This window comes from Bombyx mori, chromosome 13 (genome assembly GCF_030269925.1).
Source record: "Bombyx mori chromosome 13, ASM3026992v2".
In the NCBI taxonomy this organism is placed as follows: Eukaryota; Metazoa; Arthropoda; class Insecta; order Lepidoptera; family Bombycidae; genus Bombyx; species Bombyx mori.
The window spans coordinates 6,269,317-6,295,327 of NC_085119.1; the positions used below are offsets into that span (position 1 = coordinate 6,269,317).

The 26,011-nt window shown below is 34.3% G+C and overlaps 2 protein-coding genes across 2 annotated transcripts in view; both read right to left on the bottom strand.

Moving 5' to 3' along the window:
* Positions 1 to 18,100, bottom strand: part of LOC101740010 (proton channel OtopLc) — a 71,214-nt gene extending 53,114 nt beyond the window's left edge. The window contains exons 1-2 of the mRNA XM_021349004.3: positions 17,853 to 18,100; positions 16,266 to 16,590 (exon numbers count right to left, since the gene is read on the bottom strand). Of these exons, the coding sequence (XP_021204679.1) occupies positions 16,266 to 16,489 (224 nt within the window). The 5' untranslated portion in view covers positions 16,490 to 16,590; positions 17,853 to 18,100. The remainder of the gene's footprint in view (positions 1 to 16,265; positions 16,591 to 17,852) is intronic.
* Positions 18,101 to 20,589: 2,489 nt separating this feature from the next.
* LOC733071 (synaptobrevin) lies at positions 20,590 to 25,266 on the bottom strand. The gene is given in 4 exon segments (NM_001044169.2): positions 20,590 to 20,756; positions 22,786 to 22,853; positions 24,485 to 24,713; positions 24,785 to 25,266. Coding segments are annotated over 4 exon segments (660 nt in total). The 5' UTR covers positions 24,989 to 25,266; the 3' UTR covers positions 20,590 to 20,597.
* Between the last annotated feature and the right edge of the window lie 745 nt (positions 25,267 to 26,011).

Sequence of the window (26,011 nt, forward strand, 5' to 3'; positions counted from 1 at the left end):
AAACACATTTATATTTACCATAAATCTTGTTAGTTTATTTCCGCTCCGACGCCGACGAACAGTATAGGACACACGAAGAACAACTTTTAATTTTTTACAGCAGAAGAATTTCCGCTTCGTTCTTGGAACAAATTAATTTTCAATAGTCGTAAACATTTCGGAGCCGTTATTTCATTAAGCGAAGGGACCCGATGCCGACATTAATGAAATCACAACATACTTTTGAGGGCTATCCTCTTAATTACATTCTTATGATTCAAGCAGATGTCGAGTTTTCGCTGTGACGCCGATAAATTTATGAAAGTCTCATAAAAATGTTTGTGGATTCGCGCAAGTCCAATAGATAGCTATAAAAACGTTGTTACTGTTTTAAAGATTAATTTTGTATTTATCTCTTTTCAATCGGGCGTAATCAGGTGAAAGAAATATAAGTTATAGAGATAATATTTTCTCGATCATTCTGAACAAATGAGTGTACGGAATCGTAAAATATTGACGGTCGTTTTGATAGGGACCGTGATATATGAGTTAACAATTTACCGATACCTGTTTAAAGTAGAAATTGCGAAACATTGCACTCTATAAACGAGCGAGTTTTATATGTAATCCTGTTAATCTTCACACAGATATAATGACTTAGTACATTGCCAGAAACATGCAATCTTGAGCCTAATTTTTGCAAGCTATAAACGTTTTTTTTCTCCTACCTACGCCGAAAGTTCGGTTTTCCTCCCGCTGTACAAGGAGGAAAGTGTAACTTTTCCTCCCTGGGTACTGATAAGTGCGCATGCGCGTTAGTGTCTACGTCTGCTCTCACGCACCAAAAATTCTCCGCCATTGTTGTACTCGGGTAATTTGCAATATTGTGTTTAGTGTAAAAATGAAATAAACAAAAGGTATTAAAATTTAATAGTGAAGTATTAAGCAAAGATGAGTTCATCAGACAGTTCTTATTCAATTAGTAGTAGATTATTTAAAAAATAAAAAACAGTTGAATTGTTTTTTTATGAGTATCTCGGGCTATGGCTTTTTATGAGTATGAGGTTCGGGTGGCAATTTTACACGCGGGAGGAAATGTCCTACTTTTCTCCCTCGGTGCACAATGTACTATATTTTTTATGTGGACTAACGTGCTCACGACTGACCTGCTGTAGAGTGGTTACCATAAATCATAGACAACATTACGGTAATCCCGCCATCCATTTTAAAACATAAGGTTGAAGTGTCAATTGTTTTGTAAAATGGCTATCCCATCCATCAAACCGGAACTCGTGTCTGCTTCGCAGCAAAAATAGGCTGTTTTCAAACTTGTATTATAGTCTAAAGTAATTTTGAAGACTATTATAAATACTGGATTATGAAAGTATACCACCTTTTTCATAATTTTAAATACCCATTGTATTTGTTTAATCGATTATAAAGCGTCTTTATCGATTTATGCCCTGTGTAAAAACGATTGTCGACATATAGTTTTGGACTGAAAACAATATACCGGCAGAACCGAGGGGTGCCTGGTTTCCGGTACATAAAATACGCGAGAGGGCGTCCTCGTCGATCGATGAATGTAGTTCGTTTCGCTTCACCGTACCAGAAATACGTAAACAAAAAATGCAGCAATGAAGAAAAACAAATTATTGTTTTTTTTTCGCGTTGCCTATTCGAATAGAAGACAGAAGAATTTATGACGCTCTTTGATGAAATTGTCCACTTCAATGGCCTAGTGAAGTTGTTGTAAATTATTTATGCGCAATATATTAAACTTAAAACATTTAAAATCAATCCGATTATTTACACAAATATCAAATGAGTCTATGGAAATATCAAGAGAAAAGAAAAAGAAAGAAACATTTAAAGAAGGAAAAGTATTTCATTGTACTATAAATGAATTCAGAATGAATGACACCTAATTCGTTTAATCAAAGTATTCTCCTATATTTGAACTTATTGAAAAAGTTTTTTTGTGACCAGAGACTTAAGTACATGCTTACCTTTATGACTTTTAGTTTTTATTGAAATCTATTGGCTTATTGCCGGCGAGGAACTTAAGTACACCCTGTTAGAATTAATTCAGCAACTAACGTGAATACACTAAGTAACACACCACAACGTGAATGCTGTCTTACTACTTTTGGTATAAGGTTGAATTTTCAATTGTATTTGACCACAGGTGCTCTACGCTTCAACTCGGGTTGCATGACTGTTTCGCGGCAGAAATGGGTGGGATGGTGGTTGTATATGTCTGTGCGAGCTTACAATGCATCCTATTAACCGCATTATATAGACGTTCATTCATATGAATGAACATCATAGACCACTTAGCAACAGGCGGCTCGCGAGCTCATTCTTTCATCAATGGAATAAAAACTAAGCTACTCGTCATGACCTATGCAAGTGTAGTGTTCGCTCACGCGGCCCGCACCAACTTGAAACCCCTTCAAGTTATTCAATCCCGTTATCGCGGGATAGCCGTCGGAGCAGCATGGTTCCTAAGGAACGTGGATCTCCATGATGAGCTTGACTCAGTCAGTAAGTATCTACAGTCGGTATCATTGCGCCACTTTGAGAAAGCGGCACGACATGAAAACCCTTTTGTCGAATTACATACCCGTTCCTGTAGACCCAATGGTAAACAGTCGACGTCGCCCTAAACACTTCATTACGGATCCTCCGGATCCATTAACGGTGCTTTTAGGTACCACAAGCACCGGTCACCGTCCTCGTCGAACCCGTCGCTTGCGACGAAGGGCTCGACGAGTGAATTAACCCATAGACGCAGCCCACTGAGTTTCTCGCGGGTCTTCTCAGTGGGTCACGTTTCCGATCCGGTGGTAGATTCTGCGAAGCACTGCTCTTGCTAGGGCCAGTGTTAGCAACACTCCCGGTTTGAGCCCCGTGAGCTTACCTACACGTTTTTGTCTTAGCATCGGGAATTTAGACAGACGACGCACAAGCTCTTTCAGTAATAGATGATTCAGATATTTAGTGACAGCCATGCGTTCCTCGGCTCACTAATTCGCAATAAACTTTATTCTTATTGCTTATAGACAACATTAGCATGTTCACAGCTGTAAGCGAAAAATCAAATTAAGTACCACATACAACCTAACCTCACAATTTGAACGCCTTAAAGATACAATCGTAATCTGTATAATCATCTCTCTTTGGAATGGCGACGACGAATATTAATTTTGTCTGGTCACCGTATATAAATAGTTAGCTTCAGAACCCCACTTTAATACAAAGTTCGACGTTACAATGTTTGATTTATGACGCGTTCTAGCCTGTTGAGTAACATATTACTGAGGCGGCCCTACAGAGGGGTTCGAATGCAATGGGTAAATTTAAATGCGTAGGAATAACGAAATTTGCATTCACGCTCGTCATGTAACACGATAAATTACTCATCTAGATCCTTGAGCTGCGGTGTTGTCAGCTCGCGTCGATTAATGGCAGCCCCCTGCTTATTTCTGTCACAAAGCAATCATGCCCTCCGATTGAAAATGTAGGTGTCACTTTCCCTTGAAACTGACTTTCTCTAGTAGCAATCACATTAGGAAGCATTAGTAGCTATCACACTAGGACATACTAGTAGCAACCACACTAGGATATTCTATTAGCAAGCACGCTAGGAAGCACTAGTAGCAATCGTATCCAATAGACACTATCTTGTTAGAAAGAAAAATTAAGCGCTTTGTTGATTTGAATACAGCTTACGAATTTTTTTGTAAATGATTTTAAGAACTTGACCTTCGCAGATATCTACGTAACGGATTCAATTTTCACCCACTTGAAGGCATCTGATTAACAAGGAAACTTGCACACGTAAGTTCGTTAACAATATTAGTAATTTTACGATACTTAGATTGAATACCCCGATCAAGAGCACCGAAAAAACTTAGTTCGACTCGTACGACTCATGTTTTATTCAAAACTTAAACTATTGCGACACATGGAATATTTTCCTACTTTATGACCTTGAAACTGACTTCTTAAAAAAAACATTAAAGATCTTATTTTTACTGGTTATTACTGACAAATATTAAATATAGATTACATTTGAAATAGTAATTATATATCATAATAGTATTTCCTTGGATTTTCGTGAGCCGTAAGCGTAATTAAAACTGTTTTTACTATCACTTTGTCAACATGCCCTAGAGAGTGGTGTCAACTATCTCTCAATCGTCGTGCTTTAGTTGTCGTGGCCTAAAGGATAAGACGTCCGGTGCATTCGTATCTTACGATGCACCGGTGCTCGAATCCCGTTGGCATGTACCAATTTTTCTAATGAAATACATACTTAACAAATACATCGTGTAGTAAAAATTAAACTCGCGAAATTATAATTTGCGGAATTACTGGTGGTAGGACCTCTTGGACCTCTCAAGTAAGTCCGCTCGGATAGATACCACCACCCTGCCTATTTCTGCCGTGAAGCAGTAATGCGTTTTGGATTGAAGGGTGGGGCAGCCGTTGTACTGTAAAACCGGAGACCTTAGAACTCATATCTCAAGTTAAGTGGCGGCATTTTACGATATAGATGTCGATGGGCTCCGGTGACCACTTAACAGATTACCCACCAAAGCTATAAAAAAAATTATTTTTTAAGTTGTGATAAAATGAAGCTCCTCGCTAAAGCAAACAAAATTAATTCCATGTATAGTGAGCGAGCTTGCGCTATACGTAGTCTAGGCCATTTAATTTAAAAAATACGCCATAACTTTAATAAAGAAGATGGTTGACGCTTATTTAACATCTGGGTTAATTTTTACTGTGAAAATGAAAATATAAGTCAAACAAATCGCCACACCTCAAGATACTATTAGTTTGCTCATTGTGAAATGAAATGTACAAATATTTTTTTTACAAAAATAGACGGTAGTAGCCTAATATTCAAATGTGGATGAAAACACCATTGTCGTCCGTGACCACAAAACTTTAAAATATACGTAACGTCAGATACGTTGTCTATACTAATATTATAAAGAGGAAAGATTTGTTTGTTTGTTTGTTTCGAATAGGCTCCGAAACTACTGGACCGATTTGAAAAATTCTTTTTCCATTAGAAGCCGACATTGTCCCTGATGAACATAGGCTACTTTTTTTTTTTTTTGTTTCATGTGTCTTTTAATGTTTCCGAAGCGAAGCGAGGGCGGGTCGCTAGTATTATATAATGACAATAAACAACGCGAGATTAAAAGGTAAAACTAGGTTTAATTATAAGAATATGATGATCGGGATAACCTTACTTTTCTGTGAAGCAGGTACGTGGAAAATATTTTCCAGTGAGACCTATATGTTGTTCGGGTATCTGGATTATACACATGTGTAGCTAGCAGAAAGCAGCTAACTCAAGTCTAGACGTTGAAACCACTGAAAACACCTCGAGACGTGCAAAGGTGCACTTCGGCTTCGGAGTTTCCTAAGTAGTTCTTGTGTGTAGGTCCTTGTTTTTCGGGACACATGTAACGATTCTTGGCCTTATTTGTAGGGCGTCAGCACAAAAATGGCCTAAGCTTACCATAGTTATTATGGAGCAATGAGGTTTAAGTTTTCATGGATTTGAATTTGAGTAAGCAAAAAAACTTTACTTGACTTGCAAATGTATATAAAATTCAACTAGAATATAGTTCGATTTGAGCATATCCTGAACTTCTTGAGAATGTTTTCGCATTGATAACCTTTTTTTTATTGCTTCGATGGGTGGACGATCTCACAGCCCACCTGGTGTTAAGTGGTTACTGGAGCCCATAGACATCCACAACGTAAATGCGCCACCCACCTTGAGATATAAGTTCTAAGATCTCAGTATAGTTACAACGGCTGCCCTACCCTTCAAACCGAAACGCATTACTGCTTCACGGCAGAAATAGGCAAGGCGGTGGTTCCTACCCGCTCGGACTCACAAGAGGTCCTACCACCAGTAATTACGCAAATTATAATTTTAGCGGGTTTGATTTTTATTACACGATGTTATTCCTTCACCGTGGAAATCAATCGTGAACATTTATTGTTGAGTACGTATTTTATTAGAAAAATTGGTACCCGCCTGAGATTCGAACACCCGGTGCATCGCCCCACACGAATGCACTGTATTACAAATCGGTGATAAAGTTATTTTGACTTGCAAATGTCTATAAAATTCAACTAGAATACAGTTCGATTTTCATACAGAAATCCGACCTAACAAGAAATAGAAGTACTGAACTACAAACTAACCCAAACGTAGAATCTCAACAAGGCTGTACTTTACAACGACAGCGGCAAAGCCTCATTTTATGCTAATGCTGTGGCAACAGGAGCTGTTTATGCTCCCTGCTTGCCTATTACGTACAGATTTATGTTAATTCTTCAACTCAACTTTAATAAACGGGCAAAACTGTACAAACCTAGTTAGTAAAATGTGATCGTGATAAAGGTATTCTCCATTTGGAACTATAATAAGGCGTTCGCTCCTGGCCTTTTCATTTTTCATTATTATTATTATTTTTAATTGTATTTTTTGACTTGTTTTTTCCTTTATTGTAAATATTTTTATTTATTTAAAAAAAAAGTAAATATTTGAGAAAAAACAAAAAAAAAAGCCCGCTGAGTTTGTTTCGCCGGTTCTTCTCGGGACTGTGGCTTTTTTTGGAACCGGTGATAGGGTTAACATTGTTATTTATATTTTGACAATCAACAAGTGTGTCATACTGACATCTAAGTTGAAATAAATGATTTTGAATTTGAATTTGAATTTGCTTTGTCGTTTTTTTTCTTGAATTTACTTAGTACAAATTTTGTTCAACATGATTTTGCTGATATGATCTGATTGTATCTTATATGATGGTATTTATTAATCTGATAATGAAAGGAATCATCAACAAAATAAGGGATTGCTCTTTTCTAAATTATATGTATTGAAATAAATTTTAGACAAATGCCTACCGTCATATATTAAATTCTACCAACTATATTATATATTTACTTTTAACGAAGGAAACAAAAAAAACATTAGTTATTCTTTTCAGATTGCTACTTAGACCACACTTCAGGTATGTGAATTCGATGAAATGTGAACAATAAAAAATACGAGAACAATTCATATCAATAATAGTTGAATATACTTCAAGGTTATTTCACGAATTCCAATTGGTACTTTAATAAAAGTCGATTTTCTCTTGACGTAACATAAACATGGAAAAATAACATACTCAGCTTAAAAAATATAATTTTCAAACTTGATTAACCATCAAAGCAACTTTAATTGTGTCTGTAACTCGCGAAATCCAAAGGAAACCTTATTCGCTAACTTTCTTGTTGCCGTTTAAAAATAAATAACATTTCCTGTTGTTTTCCAAAAAACCGAGTATCCAAAACACACAATTTCAGAAAACTTTTCCCTTAAACATCACACTGGAAATTTCAACGAACAAATTCAGTTTTTTTTTAACGAAACTCAATATAAGTTCACAATAAAACAGGCTCAATTAGTCTAATTAAAATCTCAATCGTCAAGATGAAAAAGCAATCGTTGTGAACCCTCTAATTAAACATGTTTCATGTATGTACGCTTCGCACTCGTCGAGCGCCGTACAAGTACTTGTTCCTGTATCAAACATGCATGATATGTAGTGATTTAGGGGAGCCTTATAGATGCGAACTGCCGTAAAATTACCGTCGCATTCAGCCTCTGCAATGAAGGTAGCTTATGGAAAGACATTTATAAATAGGTACCGATTTTTTAATGTATATATAAAAAAAAAGGTGTAAAAAGTCGTACTTAAAATAGTATTGGCAAAGGATTTATTCGTAACAGCACAAGAAATATTGGGTACAGCTTAAGGTTAGTAAGTGATCTGATTTAATTCAGCTTAATAAAATTACTTAATTCAAATTTTTGTTGATAAGAAAACGGCTTAAATGCCTCAATGACACAAAATATTCCGAAGATTGAAAAAGTCTTGCTCTTTTAAGGTTTGTTTTCACAGTCCACTTAATGCTAAACGACTACCGCAGCTCAATATTTTAATATTGCGCTAAAATCGTAAAAAAAAAACAAAAATAAACCAGAGATTAATTGGTAAAAATGTTTCAATTGTTACTAACGATAAATAAAGAAATATATCTACTATAGGAATAATATAATTATGAAATGTTCAAAAATATTATGTGCTCTGTACATAAATCATTGCTTATACTGTTAAGCTCATACATATATATGGCAGCCCCCCAAATACAGATGGGTGTTTTATGAAAATCTTTGAATCACACGAACTCTCTGTAATGGAAGCAGTGGAGATGCTTTTACGGAATACTAATTTATCACGTTTGCTTTTGGGTACATTATTTGCACAACGGTATTCAATTTTCCAGGCAATTCAGTAGTCATTGTGGTTTGATAATCTTTGAGTTAATTTCAACTTCGGTTTAACTTTCCATAAATATTAGAGCACAGTCAGCTGATGGTACTAAGCCATAAATATTCCCAGAAACGTGAATAGCGTCAATGCAAAGATCCGGTATAATCGAACAAGGCATGCGAAACCATTTTTTGCTTGCAATATAAGAAATACATAATCCATTTGATTTTATATGAACGCTTCTCCTCAAAAACAAAATTCCTTTTCTAGTGTGTCATAGTCTATACTTAATAATATTATAAAGAAGAAAGATTTGTTTGTTTGTTTGTATTGAATAGGCTTGAAACTACTGAACCAATTTCAAAAATTCTTTCACTGTTTGGAAGCTACATTATCCCCGAATGACATAGGTTATATTATTTTTTAGAAAAAAAAAATAGATCTTTACTAAAACTCCAATAATGTAACCCAAGGTGTAAAAAATTACCTAAAATATTCTTTACATCGCGTGCGCTGCGAAATCTATTGATGATAGAATAAAATAATGTGGTATGACTTTGTAGAACACATTATTATTTACAAAAAGTGTCGCGATAGCATGTGTCTGACTATTATAGTTATACCACAATTAGTGTAAATCTTATTTAAAAAAATAAATTAACGTCAAATATCGTTTACAGGGTAGCTCTAACTCAATAAACTCAATGGCTTTCGTTTTGTATGTATGACCTTTTTACGAAAATTAGAAAAATAATAATGTAAAAATAATAGATAAAAACAAATATTATTTAAATGAAAATAAAAGTTCATTAAAATAATAATATTCAAACTATCTTTATAATTTTCTATTTTTAGAAACCTGACGCAAATATAAGCGTTAACGTGAATGTATTCAATTTTTTTATTTTGAAATTTTTGTTAAAGACCCGAGCGAAGCCGGACCGGGCCGCTAGCTAGTTATTAAATAAATTGGTTGTGGTAAAATAATTGTAGTTTTCTTCAGTTTTCATCCTTAAATCAAATTTCTCTTGTATTATAATGCTGTGTACAAGAGAAACTACCTAGCTCCTTTCCCTCTCTCCACGGTCGAATGGTTCGCGAGACGCTCTGCTATTTTCTCACTCACGCTCTTTTCAAATTGTATCTTTCCTCTCTACGCGTAACGAATCTGTCGCGAGTAAAATTTTACTCTCAACTCACCTAAAGAAGTTTCACTTCAAAACTTTTAACCTTCTGTCACCATTGAACATTTTTATACACTTCGTCAAGACATAATGAACCATCAGTATTGATGACGATAAACACATAATAATATTTTTGGACTTATAAAAAAAGTTGTATAGGCGTCTGTTACAGAAACTATAATTTAACTTGAAATAAGTTACGTTAAATTCAAATATGAAATAGAATTGTTAAGCAATAAAATCTCTAATGACGGAACGAAACGACGCCATTAATTTAAGCCGGTGTGACGTTTGTAGTCATCAAAATACAGGGTTGGTTTGAATTTGATGAAATAACATTTTTCGGATTGGATTTATGAATTTTATAGAAAATAGTTGAGGGACAAAAGTAGCTTTGGAATTATTTATGAGCTCTAACAGCACATCTCCTAATCTACTTTAGTAAAAAGATTAAAACGTACATTTTTTTTATTGCTTCGATGGGTGGACAAGCTTACCGCCCACCTGGTGTTAAGTGGTTACTGGAGCCCATAGACATCTACAACGTAAATGCGCCACCCACCATGAGATATAAGTTCTAAGGTCTCAGTATATTTACAACGGCTACCCCACCCTTCAGACCGAAACGCATTACTGCTTCACGGCAAAAATAGGCGGGGTGGTGGTACTTACCCGTGCGGACTCACAAGAGGTCCTACCACCGGTACATATAAATGAAATCAGAAGATTTTTAGGTAATAATTGCGACTAGGTGAAGATCAGTCAAAAAACCAATCTGAAATGAAGACAAACGTGATAATTTTATAACTTACTAATTTAATTGTTTTTAAACCGTAAATCTATAATAATAATAAATTACGTTGTGTATGGGTCTAATAAAGAAGAAAAAAAATTATTACGTCTAGATTACGGGTGTGCCTAAAGCTACTATGAATGTTCTCAGTTTTTTTTTGTTTGTATAATATTATAATAGTTGCAAAGGGATGTTATAGGCGACTGTTTTGAGAAATTTTTGTAGATAAAACTTTTTTCTTTTCAAATAAAAAACTACTAAACGTATGTAACTTTTTTTATGAAATACAACTATTTTCATTTAAGGATGAATGCTAAAAATGGGTCTTGGCAACCCTGTAATTTAAACACACTTCACATCCAAGCGTTTAATTTCGGCAAAAGTAGGATTCAAATTATCCTTTCGCCTGCATGAAATTTTAGAGAACGCAATTTAATGCCATTAACGTAAGCCTACATGAGTTCATCCGAAAACTCTTTGGCGATCTACCTTCATTTAAATGGTACCTATGGTTTTTTTTTCCGTATACATATAATATTTATACTGTTTATAAATATGTAGTTACTGGATACTTAGATCAAAATGAAGGTTATGTAAATATTAAGATTCGTAAGTTAGTTGCCTTATTTTCTTTGATTTTCACTACTTCATATTATTAAACAACAAATTGAGGGTTTTAGGATGAAACAGAGGTAGTTTACAACCCGCAATTACGAAAACCGAAACATGGAATGATAAATTTTATCAAATATGCACAAGATTAAATCGTTAATAAATAATAGTTCAAACAAACTAACAAAATACGCGTTATTCTTTCCACTACCTATGATTAATTCAAATTTATTAAAATTTATTTTCTATTTTTTAGTTGAATTTTCTATAAACGCGTATTTTGTTACTTTTTTTAAACTATTATTTATTTTTCATTCTTTTGTTGAATTTCAACTTTTTCGATTTATTTATTTTTAATATTGAATTGTTATCGGTCCTTAATAAGTATACCAAATTTCGAGTTAATCCGACGTTTTAAAGAGGGTCAAAATCATGTTCAAAGATTCCGTTACATACTAACATACATACTGAAGCTAATAAGAGCGTATTAATGATTATTTTTCTGGTGGTAGAGCGTCTAGCAAGCCCGCACCAGTGGGTACCAACTTGCGTATTTTGTCGTGAAGTAGTAATGCGTACCGTTTGGAAAGGAGGAAACTATTGTACTTAACTAAGACTGAGAAGGCATGTTTCGATATGGATGGCGCCATTAACATTGTTGATGTCTATGAGCTCCGGTAACCACTCAACACCAGGTAGGCCGCAAGCTCGTTCCATCGTATATATGGGCGCAAACGCCACTATTGGCAATAATTAACATAATAATATATAGTTTAATTTATTCTATGTTATTGTTTATTTATTATTAGCAAGATGGAACTGTTATTCAACCATATTTAATAATTGGCGAACACTGCTTTGATGTAAAAATGTTCAGAATATGTTAATGTTTATATTATTGTATAAAAACGCAAATGACTGTATAAATAATGAAATATAAATAAACCATAAATATTAATAATAATTTATATTATAATTAACAGTAATAATTTAATGAAGTGTTGTAATTGTTATGCAATGATGTTGGTGCCATCTATTATTAGGTTGGATAATAACAATGTTAGTTTATTTTAGTTAAATGTAATTTATGTAAAATAAATTAATGTCAGTCATGTAAAAAACACTAAGATATGTATTGTCAATATTAAGCTATATTTTGTGAATTGTTTTGCAGTAATTATATTCGTTTGTATAAAAGAAGTTGTAGTTGCTATAACCATCACAAAATGGTTAATTGTGTAAAAACTAAGACGTAGCTTTTTGTAATTAACAAGTAATGTTTTTATATTTTCCAGAATTTCTATAAATTAAACGGTTGTCTGGAAGAGATCGCTTTTAGCGATAAGACCGCCTATTGTACAAATGTATCTGTTTTTTTGATTGTTTTTTTGAATGTAAATTGTGTTTTGGTGTGCAATAAAGTGTATTCTCTCTCTCTCTCTCTCTCTCTCTCTCTCTCTCTAATGTTAATGTTTTATGTATTTGTATTGTATTTTCATTGTAATAGATCTTATGTGTGAAAACCCTGGCGTAACGCCGACATTTATACATATAAATAAAATTGGAGTGACTGTTTGTAATATTGAAATAGCCTCTTTTTACTACATGCATATGAATATATATACGGTACATACACCAAAATAACATTTTTTACAATTTTTGTCTGTCTGTTTGTTTGTTCCGGCTAATCTCTGGAACGGCTGGACCGATTTTGACGGGACTTTCACTCATAGGTAGCTGATAATATAATGAGTAACTTAGGCTACTTTTTTTAGACTAGCTTCGCCGCGTGGCTTCACCCGCGGTACGACAATAACCGCAGGTAACATCGCGGGACTCAGCTATCAATAATAAAATTTAATGTTTCCGAAGCGAAGCGAGGGCGGGTTGCTAGTATACAATAAAAAAATTACGAATAACAGTTTCATTGCGTTTTCATTTGTATTTTCTAAAAGTAAACAGCAGTTAATAATGAAAATGGCGCCAAAAAACCAAACACGAAACTGCCTAATTAACATTATCTTTGACACAGTAAATACAGCATCAAATGAAACTACCTATGTATAATACAATCATGATTTATTAAATAATTTGAAAATCGAGTGACTTTAGAAATGGTCGTCAAAATAATAATATTGTAATATTATTACAGCTGTAATCAATATTTTAATGACTTGTTCATTCATTTTTGAATTTATTGATTGATTCTATTGCTGGACAATATTTCAGAATGTCTGCACTTCTAGCTAGTAAAGAATTTTCCTCATTAACAAACAAATGATTGTGCGAATGTTCTACGTTAATTATTCAAAACTGAATATAATTGTATTATATAAAATTCAACAAAAAAAACTGCTTGCTAAACTATTTAGAGTGCTTGAGACTCTCCGTCAAATCAAATTCGTGACTAATGACTCGAGATTACAGGTGACCGTACGACATGCGGTATCAATGATCTGACCCGGGCTTCGGGGTGCTCACGATGGAGTGAAAGCCACTGGATACCGGATACCCGTCAGACGGGTACCACTGACACACATTTGTCGCCCTCCACGGACTATCTCGTGCATTATGAGGCTGCTATTTTGCTAGCCATATTAAGTACTTACAACGTTTTTAGCGTTCTGTAACAAACGCGGGTTTAAGCAATAAATATAGGTTTTTATGTCTACCGCTCGTGAAAAGAATACAATATTAGACTTCAGTTTACAGTGCTATCGATAAAAGTACAAATGGATAGTGGGAGAATGTATTTTGCGGTAAATACTCCTTTGAACCCCATACCTTTGATCGGTCCCTTTCAATAAAGTTTCAATAGCGTTAGAAATTATTGCGATCATAGCCGTGTGTGTATAAGGAAAATATGAAATATTGAGTAAAGTTTGTTTTTAAAAATCTAAAAGTATTCTTATTTATGTAATCGTTGCGTGATAAGACGTCCGGTGCATTATACCTAGTCAGGTCATAAGTATTGTCACACAGTAAAAACTTTTCTTTTAGAATGCTGGCCACAAAAAAGTTTATTGAATTCGAATTTCGAATTGTTCATGAAAATAAAAATGTATACTTTTAGAATTTTACTCATTTTTAAACATGGAGTGGACGCTTAAAGAAGACCGTGTTGCAGTTATTGCGTTGCATCGTTGCGGTTACGCGCCAATTCAAATTTTTAACATACTGAAAAATTTGAATATAACCAAAAGATTCGTTTATCGTTCCATCAAACGATACAATGAAAACTCTAGTGTAGATGACAGGTCAAGAAGTGGTCGCCCTCGGTCTGTTAGGACTCCAGCAGTGATAAAAGCTGTGAAGGTGCGAATTCAAAGAAATCCCAACCGTAAGCAGAAACTGTTGGCCCTTCAGATGGAGTTAAGCAGAACCACGGTGAAAAGGGTGTTAAATGAAGACTTAGGGCTTCGGGCATATCGAAGAAAAACAGGACATCGTTTGAATGCTCGTCTAATGGACCTGAGACTGAAGAGACGCCGCGCTTTGTTGAAGCGGTACGCGGGAAAAAAAATTCGGGAAATTCTTTTTTCGGATGAAAAAATTTTTACCGTAGAAGAGAGCTACATCAAACTAAATGATAAGGTGTACGCATACAGTAGTGAAGAAGCGAGCAACCGTATTCCGCGTGTCCAACGAGGTCATTTTCCATCCTCGCTCATGGTATGGTTGGGAGTTTCTTATTGGGGCTTAACAGAGGTACATTTTTGTGAGAAAGGTGTAAAAACGAATGCAGTTGTGTATCAAAATACAGTCCTGACGAACCTTGTGGAACCTGTTTCTCATACCATGTTCAATAACAGGCACTGGGTATTCCAACAAGATTCGGCGCCAGCTCATAGAGCGAAGAGCACACAAGACTGGCTGGCGGCGCGTGAAATCGACTTCATCCGGCACGAAGACTGGCCCTCCTCCAGTCCAGATTTGAATCCGTTAGATTACAAGATATGGCGACACTTGGAGGAAAAGGCGTGCTCAAAGCCTCATCCCAATTTGGAGTCACTCAAGACATCCTTGATTAAGGCAGCCGCCGATATTGACATGGACCTCGTTCGTGCTGCGATAGACGACTGGCCGCGCAGATTGAAGGCTTGTATTCAAAATCACGGAGGTCATTTTGAATAAACTTTAGTGTCATAAGAATCTATGTTTTGTTAAGTTCATTTTGGTATATGAATGGTTTCATAATGAATAAACTTGTTTCAATTATTTTACATTAAACATGTGACAGAATTTATGACCTGACTAGGTATAGTATGTAGCGATGCACCGGTGTTCGGATCCCGCTGATAAGTACAAATTCTCTAACGAAATACGTACTTCACAAATGTTCACGATTGACTTCCAAGGTGAAGGAATAAGTTACATCGTGTAATAAACATCAAACCCGCAAAATTATAATTTGCGTAATTACTGGTGGTAGAACATCTTGTGAGTCCACGCGGGTAGTAAGTACCACCACCCTACCTATTTCTGCCGTGAAGCAGTAATGCGTTTCGTTTTGAAGGGATTATTTCCTGTTAGACATCTATAGTATTACACCTTGTAGAACTTTTTTAGGAATACAGTGATAGCAAACACAATTAAAGTATTTAGTGTGTTAATACGGTAGTTATCAAATTATTTTAATCAGCTGGACAATGGGCCATTGGAAAAACCCCCAACCTACATTTAACACACAGCAAAATAATAAAGAAGACAAAAAAAACGCTTTAGTGGCCCAACGGTAAGTATTTCTATTCAACGTCATGTTATTGTGTACGTGCTCGCTTAATATGAATTATGGGTTCGGGATACCATATACTTCGGGATACTTTTTAAAAAAAACTTTTTAGAGTCTCGTATCTACTGTTATTAGACTACTGGTATTGTTTAGTGGTTAAAAGAATACTATCATAATAATGATCGCATAGCTAACTAGAAAACATTAAAATCAATTACAATTTAAAAAAGTTTAAATCGATCGAAAATAATAAATACATCGATATTTTGTACTTCTGGGTATATTTTTTTAAATGGGAGAAGACGAGTTCAAAAACACGTGCATTCCCGCTGAGACATTAAAATGAGAATAATAGAATATCCTTGAAAAACATATTTCTCAGTTTTCTTCTGAAAGTAGCGACTTGAAGTGTAAGCATTCAAGAAAACAAACCAACAATAGTGTTACACCGTAAAAATGTCATGGGAGCCTCGAGATATTACCTACCTCGTTGCATGGGAGGCATTTTAAATCACTTGTTCATGTACGCATTTTAATGATAAGTCTAAAATGTATCTAATTCGTTTATGCTTTAATAAGTAATTAAGGTATGAGATACTTGCCATTGTGCCAATTCCTTGTTTTCATCCAAGCAAGACGGTGTTGCTAGCGTATCCGCATCGCCTTCAGTTCTCCCTCCCGGATGTTCGGGGATGACCCTTTCAATGGTCGTCACTTCTTCAATATCTGAATCTATGCCTTGAGCGAAGTCCATATAAAACGACTCTCGAGAGTCGCTGGACCCGCGTCGCAGTTTTAGCGACAAATCCGGTGAACTATCATCCATGTTCGAGGACCAATTCCCTAAATCCTTATGTATTCAGTAACGAATATCATATCGAAGTCGTGTTCCAGTTCGCTAACCCATTTTTTTTGTTCATTTAATATCTGTAAAATTTTAAATTTCTTTTATGAAATGCCGGATTTATTAGCCGGAAGTAAAGTGGCTAGGTATCTAGTTTTGTTTTATTAATCTGGTAAACAATACAAAGAATTTCAGAATGTAGGTTACAGAATTCTATATTTTATTATCAATTTGTATTGGAATCGTTTTTTTAAACCGGCGAATTATCTAACTAGAAAATTGAATGCGATCAGCTATAACTTCATAAGAATTTCCGATCGACTTAATTATAAAAGCCGAGCAGGGACTAAAACTATTTTGAACTATTACGAATCATAAAACAATTCATCAGTCACTCGGTTCCGGGTAATTTGAACCAGTTCTGTGTTCATGCCATATGTGTTATACATTACATTATTTGTGTTACAAAAAGTCGCTCTCACACCAACAATAGTAATCTATCTTGTCACCGAACAAAAAGACCGCCATCGGCGTTAAAAGAACAATGACCCGTGAACAGTTTTAACGTAGCTTTCCCAAAATCGACAACGCTTCCTGTCGGTCGTGGCGATTCCGATAAACGCCGGAACGCACACCTATAAAATACTGCTATAGATACACCTATATATGCCATCTTGTCAGTCTATTTTAAATTAATTGTAATTTGGTTAAAGTTCAAAATACAAATGCTACTAAAATCGATCTATTATGACATCTGCCAGTTCCAAAACGGTCTAAAACAATCAATCACCTATTCGGTATGGAACTTAAGTAATGAATAATGTAACGCGGGTAACCTATCTTGACCCTAAATTTGGTCACGGGGAACTATTAACTGTGAGACTGGACGTAGTATAATGCTCAAAGCCATTGTACCGTTGATGAACGCTTCCAAAAATATTTACCCCGCATACACGTTAAAAATTCCGCTACGCCTATTTAGTCGCAATAAATCTATCGCACTTATAATCCTACATAACTAAGCGGGCAGGTAAATCGTAACATAAACAAGTAAACTACAATTAATAAAAACATTTTCGTTTAATTAATTAAAATTTAACTACTTAGTTTATAAAATTCGTGTTTTATAAAGAAACAAAGAAATAGTAAATGCATAGATCGAAAACAAATATCATCGAAATTATATTCGAATTCCAGCGCCAGTGGTATTCAATACTTCAAACAACAACAATAATACCATAAACAAACATATTCATTTGCACACGACAGACGAGCTGTCGATTCTTACGCTAAACACGCATCGTACGGGAAGGAGTATTGACACGGAATAATCAACGACACTCACACACGCACGTATACGAGGTTTGTAGTAGTGAGCACGTGAGGAGGGAACGCGACGACCAACGACAGCGCCCTCCCGCGACAGAGGATGGCGCGCGATTGCCGCGTCGACCGAGCGTGGCCTGACCGAGCGCGGGAAGGGCGGGGGATGCACCCTCGGACCGCCGAATTTATCTCACACGTACCCGGAACACGATATTTGGAATTCAATGGCATTCACATTAAAATGACCCTTCCTAAACGGCTCGCCAAACCAGTAGCATTCATCCTATATAATTATGACGAAGCAATCACCGGTTTGAAGAATAGTTTGACCGTTGTTTTAAGACTAACTGCGAATTCAATGTAAAGTCTGAGCATTCAAATTCGAGATTCCGGTAACCGCTTTAGTTTAAATAGACTGAAGTATTCTGCCATACTTCCCTGAGAAAACCTAGGTACCCTATAAACGTAGGTACACTCCCTGAATAAATATATGAAACAAGTCGTTCCTTAATTTCTTATTAGGTTTAACGGTGAAATAAAACAAAACTTAATAACCTATACCATTATACTTTATTAAACACTTGAAAAACAATATGATTTATACTTAAAACGTAGTTACATATACAATATCACAATACTTATAGTCCTTCAATACAAACCGATCACAATAACATGGAAATTTTGTGAAGGGATACTCTAACACAACGTTATACAATTTAAAACAATAAACTATTTCCATGAATTACAAATAAAAGGCAGATGATAATAATATTTTAAAGTACATTTTGCAAAAAACATAATATATATTTTGGTCAGACAGACATGTAGACTAATTAAAATACTTTTAAAATACATACTTACAAAATAATGAAAGGCTGATTGATCATTATAATCATTAAAAAGCCTGTTAAGTATTCTCGCCAATCACGTTCGTTGCTTCTATCATATTATCACGTCCGTACAGAATATTTTTTTTACATTTGATCTGCATGCATAAATTTAACAAAATTTCGTGTAGAAACATGAAAGAATAATTTAAAATATGGATGTTAATAAAATTTAAAAACTTCAGATATGACTACAACATAATACTGATTTATATGCGATATAATAGAGATCAATCCTGCGCGACGGCTGACATCTAACAAAAAAACCATTGTTGAAAAATAATTTAAAACCCCTTACTTTTCGGTAAAATCCAATACACCTTGTAACAATGATTTTATGCAGAAATACCAAATTCATATTTACTTTTTTTTGTAACTGAATGTATCTTTAAGCACGTTTAGTTTCTTTTCTTTCTAATTATTTACTAACCTTTTTAAATTGATTATAATTGAACTTTTTCAGGGGAGATCTATTATTATGGTCATATTCCCTGGAACTAAATAATATGGAGATAGAAGAATATTTTGGACACGCACCAAACAACGATAGAAATAATATTGGCCGACTAAACATACCTTAATTTTTTTTTTTCTTTTATATTAATATTATATTCTCAAATTAGTTGAAGGAGATGCAATATACATAATCACTGTTTCCCAAACAATGAGTCTGTCTGACCTCATTCCGAAACTATACAAAATTACAATACATGCATGGCTATGAGCAAAAAAAATAAGAAAAAATATGTACACAAATTATATTTATACAAGTGTTAAATCATGGATATTTTGACAATACAAAAAAATAAACTCAATAATATAATTAAAATTTGATATTTCGGATAAAATATTTACTTTATTACTATCGTCTTCCTGGGTGTCAATGGTGATTAAAATCGTTTCTTGTGTAGTCAAATATGGTGACGACATTTTGTAAAACTACTACTAATCTGATTAATATACGTTACATGACATTTTTCACTACGGAAAGCAGTTAAGGCGTTCTTTAATCAAAACAAAACTTATTATTAGAGACTGTAGAAATACATTAGGTAATTAAAAAAACTAAGTGCAATAATACTGTAAGCAAGGAAGAAAGTTATTATAATGTTCATTTAATAGATTTTCAAGAGTTCTGCTCTTGATATACCTAAATCAAGAGCAGAACTATTAAATAATATATAATACATAAGAATACATATTATTATATAAGAATATATTACAACATTAGCAGTTATTGTATATACAATTTAAATGTTATAGTTTTGTATAACTGCGACAAGACTGTATTTAGAATTTAATATTTTTTTTAATAATTACTATTTTAGTTTTATAAACAATGATTGGGACCATATCAACCACGGACATTTAGCCCCACATTAGTATTCCCTGTGTTATGGTTACCAGAGACTGAAAAACATACTTATATACGTTTAAATATATACATACACAGATAATAAACAACCAAAGAGCAAACAAACCTGTTCATCACACGAATGTTGGCCCTATGTGGGAATCGAACCCACGACCCTCGGCACAAAGGTCAGAGGCGCTAATAACTACACCACCGAGTCAGTCTAGTTTTAAACTACGATTTAATTTAAAAAAAAAAACTAAATTAATACAGCATTCGAAAATAGCTTTGAACGGATGTAAAAAAACTCATCTCCAATAGCGATTAAAGAACGCCTTAATATTACTAGTTTTTTTTATTATAATTATTTTATCCTCAAAGTGTTCGAAAAAACGTTAATTTATTCCATTCGAAATAACGATATTTAATCAGGTTGCAATAATATATTTGTCTTTTTCACGGTACCAGTTTCGTGAGACAATAATGTTAATAATTAGTATATTCTTTTTTTTTTCTTATTTGATTAACCGACGCAAGATTTCCATGCGAGGCCTCCACACGCCATCGCTCCTATTAAGTAAACCGCCAATGCTGCTATGGACACCAATATGACATACATTTTGATATTCTTCCAGAATAGAGAGCGTTGAAGTGTGCGAGAAGTAGCGCGATACGACACTGACTGTAAAATAATTAAATATGAGGAATTAGAAAAATTAAATCGAATTGCGAGACTATGGCGTTCGATTTTGCTGGTACCGATTTAACAATCAACCACGTTGATAGAATAACATCGTGTTCTAGAATGAAGCCCGCTAAAGGTTTAAATTTTCGTAAGTACTGATGATGGGGACTAGGAGTGGGTAATATCGGTTTTGCCGCGTATCGAATCGTATCTATATATCGAGGATCAATATCGGATATTGAATCTATATATTTTCTGAATCTATATATTGATGGATGCTAGTAGATTTTCTCGATTCATGATATTTGAGATTTGAAACGATACGCTGATATAATATCGTAGTAGATATAGATTTAAGTCAACGTTATACGGTTGGTTTTCTGATATCAATTTATAATATGATCTTAAAGTAATAAAAAGAACATGAAAATAAAAATATCAAAAAAACTTTCCTTCATGCTTTTACCAGGCTTAGGACTGGCTACATTATTTTCAGTTTTTAGTATTTTGTGTCTTAATTTAAAATTACAAAATATACCAAAAGAGTGTAGATTTCAGAAGTTTAATACAAACACAAGAAATAAACGCAATTATTTGGATTCACTTAAAAATAGAAAAATGTGTACTTTAAAAATCAAACACAAAAAACTTTTAAGTATTTATAAACACTTGTCCAAAAATTCTAGTTCAAGGTCAAAGCGCGTGAAATTAAATTCAACGATGCAAATAGGCTATACTGCATTCAAGTTAGGGTCGAAAGTTGAAACTTCTTTCCTTAATTGTATCCTGCTGATACGCTAAGAATAATCTACAGACATATGGACTTAAATATAAGGTTTACAATTGTATGGATAATGCCTGTTTCTGTTTCATTCATCACATGATATCGTGCGCTCACTCACTCTGGCCGATTCGATACGAACCAAACGAATATTGCTGATATTAACGAATCGGTACGATATGCCGATGCGCATCACATCGAGCAATATCGCGTATCGGCTGATATCGAAATATAGATTTCGATTCACAAATCGGTCCGATATGGCGATGCGCATCACATCGAGCAATATCGTGTATCGGCTGATATCGATATATAGATTTCGTGCGGGGCGATATCGGATTCAACGATATTGCTGCGATATATAGATATTGAATCTATATACGATTTATATCACCCACTCCTAATGGGGACGTATTAGTACACGTGTGTCGGCGTGCTCTAAAATAAATATACAGCATAATTTTGATACTTGAACATTGTGTCGCAAGTTGGATGGCGAAATATACATTGCGATGTCTACGGGCTCGATGAGCAACTGTTTACTGTGAGCTTGTGAACTGCGAGTTCATCGACCTAACAAGAGCAATAAAAATCAGTTCAAATATGCATATTATCGACAAAAGATGCTGAAATATTCGTTTAATAATGTAATGCATAAGGCAGTCGCATCAATACATTTACGGACATTAACACTTTAGAATTCACATTAAAATAAAATTAATTGAATTCTTAACTTAACTTACTTAATAAAAAATAGATTAAAACAAAGCTACCATCATCAAAATGTACGAAAATGCTGATCTAATTTAATTAACGATAGGCAAACTAATTTAAATAAATAATGTTACGTTTATTTTAAACGAGTATAAACCTGTTTTATGTAGCATCCTATTTCTGTAGATGCTAAGGTTTTACAAGTATATTATACGTACATACTTAGTCATAAACTCTCCTGTACCGAAACACGCTAAATGGAACAGGTATCCCACGAATACCATTTATATAATTATTTAGACTGTTTATAAGGTGCCTTGTCTCAATTGGTGTGTATGTGCGAAATCAGAGGGTAGTTTGATCAAAATGAATGTATTATTTTCACTTAAAAATATCAAATTATTGGGTAAAAGCACTGGCCTACTGTATCATTTTGGTAAGTTGAGAGGTGGTTTATAATGACATGGGATATAAGAATCTATATCAACAAAATACACTTCATATCTTCTAGATGAAGAATTTTATACTTACACTAGTGGCTAAGTTATCAGCTTTGTTCACAAGCAGTTCTAGCTTTTCTCCACGCATTGCCATGTTATCTGCACAAGTAATGATATATTAATTAGATAACCAAAACTCATAACTCAAGATGTGTAATGGCATTCACATTGTGATATGTAAGAGCTCCAATACACACTTAATACAATGTGGGCCATGCACTCATTCACAGATCTGGAGAAATAAAAAGGTAACAGTGAATAATAGTTTATTCCAATTCTTGAGGATGTAGAAATGTCTCGTTTTTTTTCACTAAGTCATGATTTTTTATCAATTTAATGTAAATTTATTCATTTACTAAGTTGTTAAAATAATCTGAACAGGTATTCAAATGATTTAAAATGTAATTTGTATTCTTACAACACAACTGTAACACATAGGACTGTTAATATCCATATATTTATTTATTATTATTAAGGGTTTTTCATTAATTCTTTTTGTAGAAGCGATTAGTATTGACAGATAAAATTAACCATGCAATACAATAGTGATCATACATACAAAGAAACATCTCAATTTTACCTAGAATATTTGTTTGATACAATTGTTGATTAGTGACTACTGCTCATTTGAGATATATATCGACGCATGAAAGGCAAATGTGACTAAGCGACAATAACTGCTTTGTACATATATGATAGGCAATAATCATATTCGATACGCAAAAAAAAAAATATTTCTAGGTCTATTAAAATCATTTCAAACCTACAGCTACTAGCTAGATTCTACTACAGATAGATTCGTTAAAATAAATTTTGTTTTGAAGTAATTCAACTTGAACTTAGTCTACTGTAAAGTTCATGCATTATCGCTTAGTCACGTTTGCCTTTCAAGCATCAATATATATATAAACTTGCATATTTTACTTAGATCATTTACTTCTTCATACTAGTATTCTGTTACAAACCCATTTTCATTCATTCATTTTATTTCATAGGCAAACCACTCTCTAGCCAATTGATATTAAGTATTTCCCAATTACCATAAACTTTTAATACCAGTTTTCATCATGGGATTAAAGTTGCTTGTAGAGCATACCAGCTGTCCCACCCTCCAAACCAAGAGTTATGATTGTGTGGCAGAAATGGGCGGGATAATGGTACCTGCCTGTGTAGCCTTACTATATGCCATACTACCAATACATTCCAGCTGGCAACAACAATGTGCTTATTTATGGTACTCAGATAATGCTGTTAGCCATTTTCTAATGATTCAATTAATCACCTTCTATAACAACCATAGTATAAAATGGAGCTATTATAATATATTCCAACATCACACTACCAACCTAAATTCAGGCAATTCAGTTATATTCTAAATCAATAACTATATGAAATTTTATCCTGAAAAGTCAATAAAAACATATTCAGAGGTAGCAGTTTAAAGTATTGATAACAGTTGATAAGCCTTGTTTACTCATTTGAATCTGTTATCAATACTAGAAAAACAATGTTTTATTTATAATTAATGGTTCGCAATGATTATAGATCTAATATTTACACAGATAATGATCACTTTTAATGAGCACTCCTTGCAAACACTGTAATTTTAGGTTAAGAACCATATTTGACTTGACAAAGAGAGCAAATAGTTTTTTTTTAAAACATACAATGCATAATGTTATTGTATTAATTATAAATCAATTTCAATAAGCAGAAAGACAAATACTTACCAATGTTTTTAACCATTATATTTTTTAATTCATCTAATTCTCCATGAACTCTTGAAATGTTGTCCAAGTCTCGAGATTCACTGTAATGTTTCATCTCAGTGGCAAGAACCCGACCAAATTCACTGTTCATGGCGTAAGGTATTGCTGTCTGTGCGGTGTCAGCAAATGCTGTAGTGAATCTTCTTTTTATCTCATTAAGAAATAAGAACGCTCTCGAACGTTGGAATTTCTGAAGGAAAGAGAAGTTATAATTTATGTCCGTACCAATTATTATACTGTTATTACTCGTAAGATACTTACATCGTCAGTGATGCAGAAATAAACCAATTTGTTCTCTGCTATGTAATGGAATAGATAATTTCCGTGAGAATATGTCAACTTATCGTCGTGGGGCGGAATCTTTGATAAAATCTGCTCTGCGACTTCAGTGAAATTACCCTGACAAGTTGCATATTTAGCGAGGACTACAGTGCCTCTAGCCACGATACTGAATAATATAGGCATTGTGAATAATCGCGTAAACGACACAAAGAACACAATGTTACCAAATCACTATTTACACACGCACACCTTCTTTAGGTAATGGAATAAAATTTTGGATAAATATTTATTCAAACTAGAAAATAATTATCGGGCAATGACCGTGACAGAAAATATTAGGTATAAATTGATTTTCTTGAAATGAATTCGGTATGTTTATGGTATACCTATTTACTGAAAATATGAAATTTTAATCACTCACTAAAACAGAGAACAACACAAAACACACTACATAAGTGTATAATCTATGCACCCATCATGACACTTTTTCTCCTATTTTTAACTATGGCAATTAGCGCCTTGGAATGCATTGTTGCCAGTGTCGAGCTTATAAAATCCGATTCGAGATATGTATCGAGATATCGAGTTAATGCTATTCTTGCAGATCGCTTGGAACCTCTAGATCTGCGGAGGAACTTCGCTTCCCTCCGAATTCTGTACCGTGTGTTCCATGGGGAGTGCTCTGAGGAATTGTTTGAGATTATTCCATCATCTCGTATTTACCATCGCACCGCCCGCCAGGTCACCGGAATAGAGTTCATCCATGCTACCTGGAGTCACTGCGTTCATCCCCAGTGCGGTTCCAGAGATCTTTTTTGACAAGTGCCATCCTGCTTTGGAATGAGCTCCCCCCTCCACGGTGTTTCCCGAGCGCTATGACTTGTCCCTCTTCAAACGAGGCTTGTGGAGAGTATTTAACCACTCACCATCAGATGGGCTGTATGCTCGCCCGCCAACAAGGGCAATAAAAAATAAAAAACTTATTAATAAACACAATCTATAATATATATATCATACAAATATCTGCTATATGAAAAATGAAATGAAGCGAAATGAGATGAAGTTGATTAATTGTAGACTTTACTTAATTGGGATAAATAAAATTAAATGTAACGACATGAAGTAAAGACCAGAACCAGCCTGCCGGGTTACAACAACACAGCGGTGCGCTAGTACTGGTAAGCCACTGCACGACCTCGGACTCGT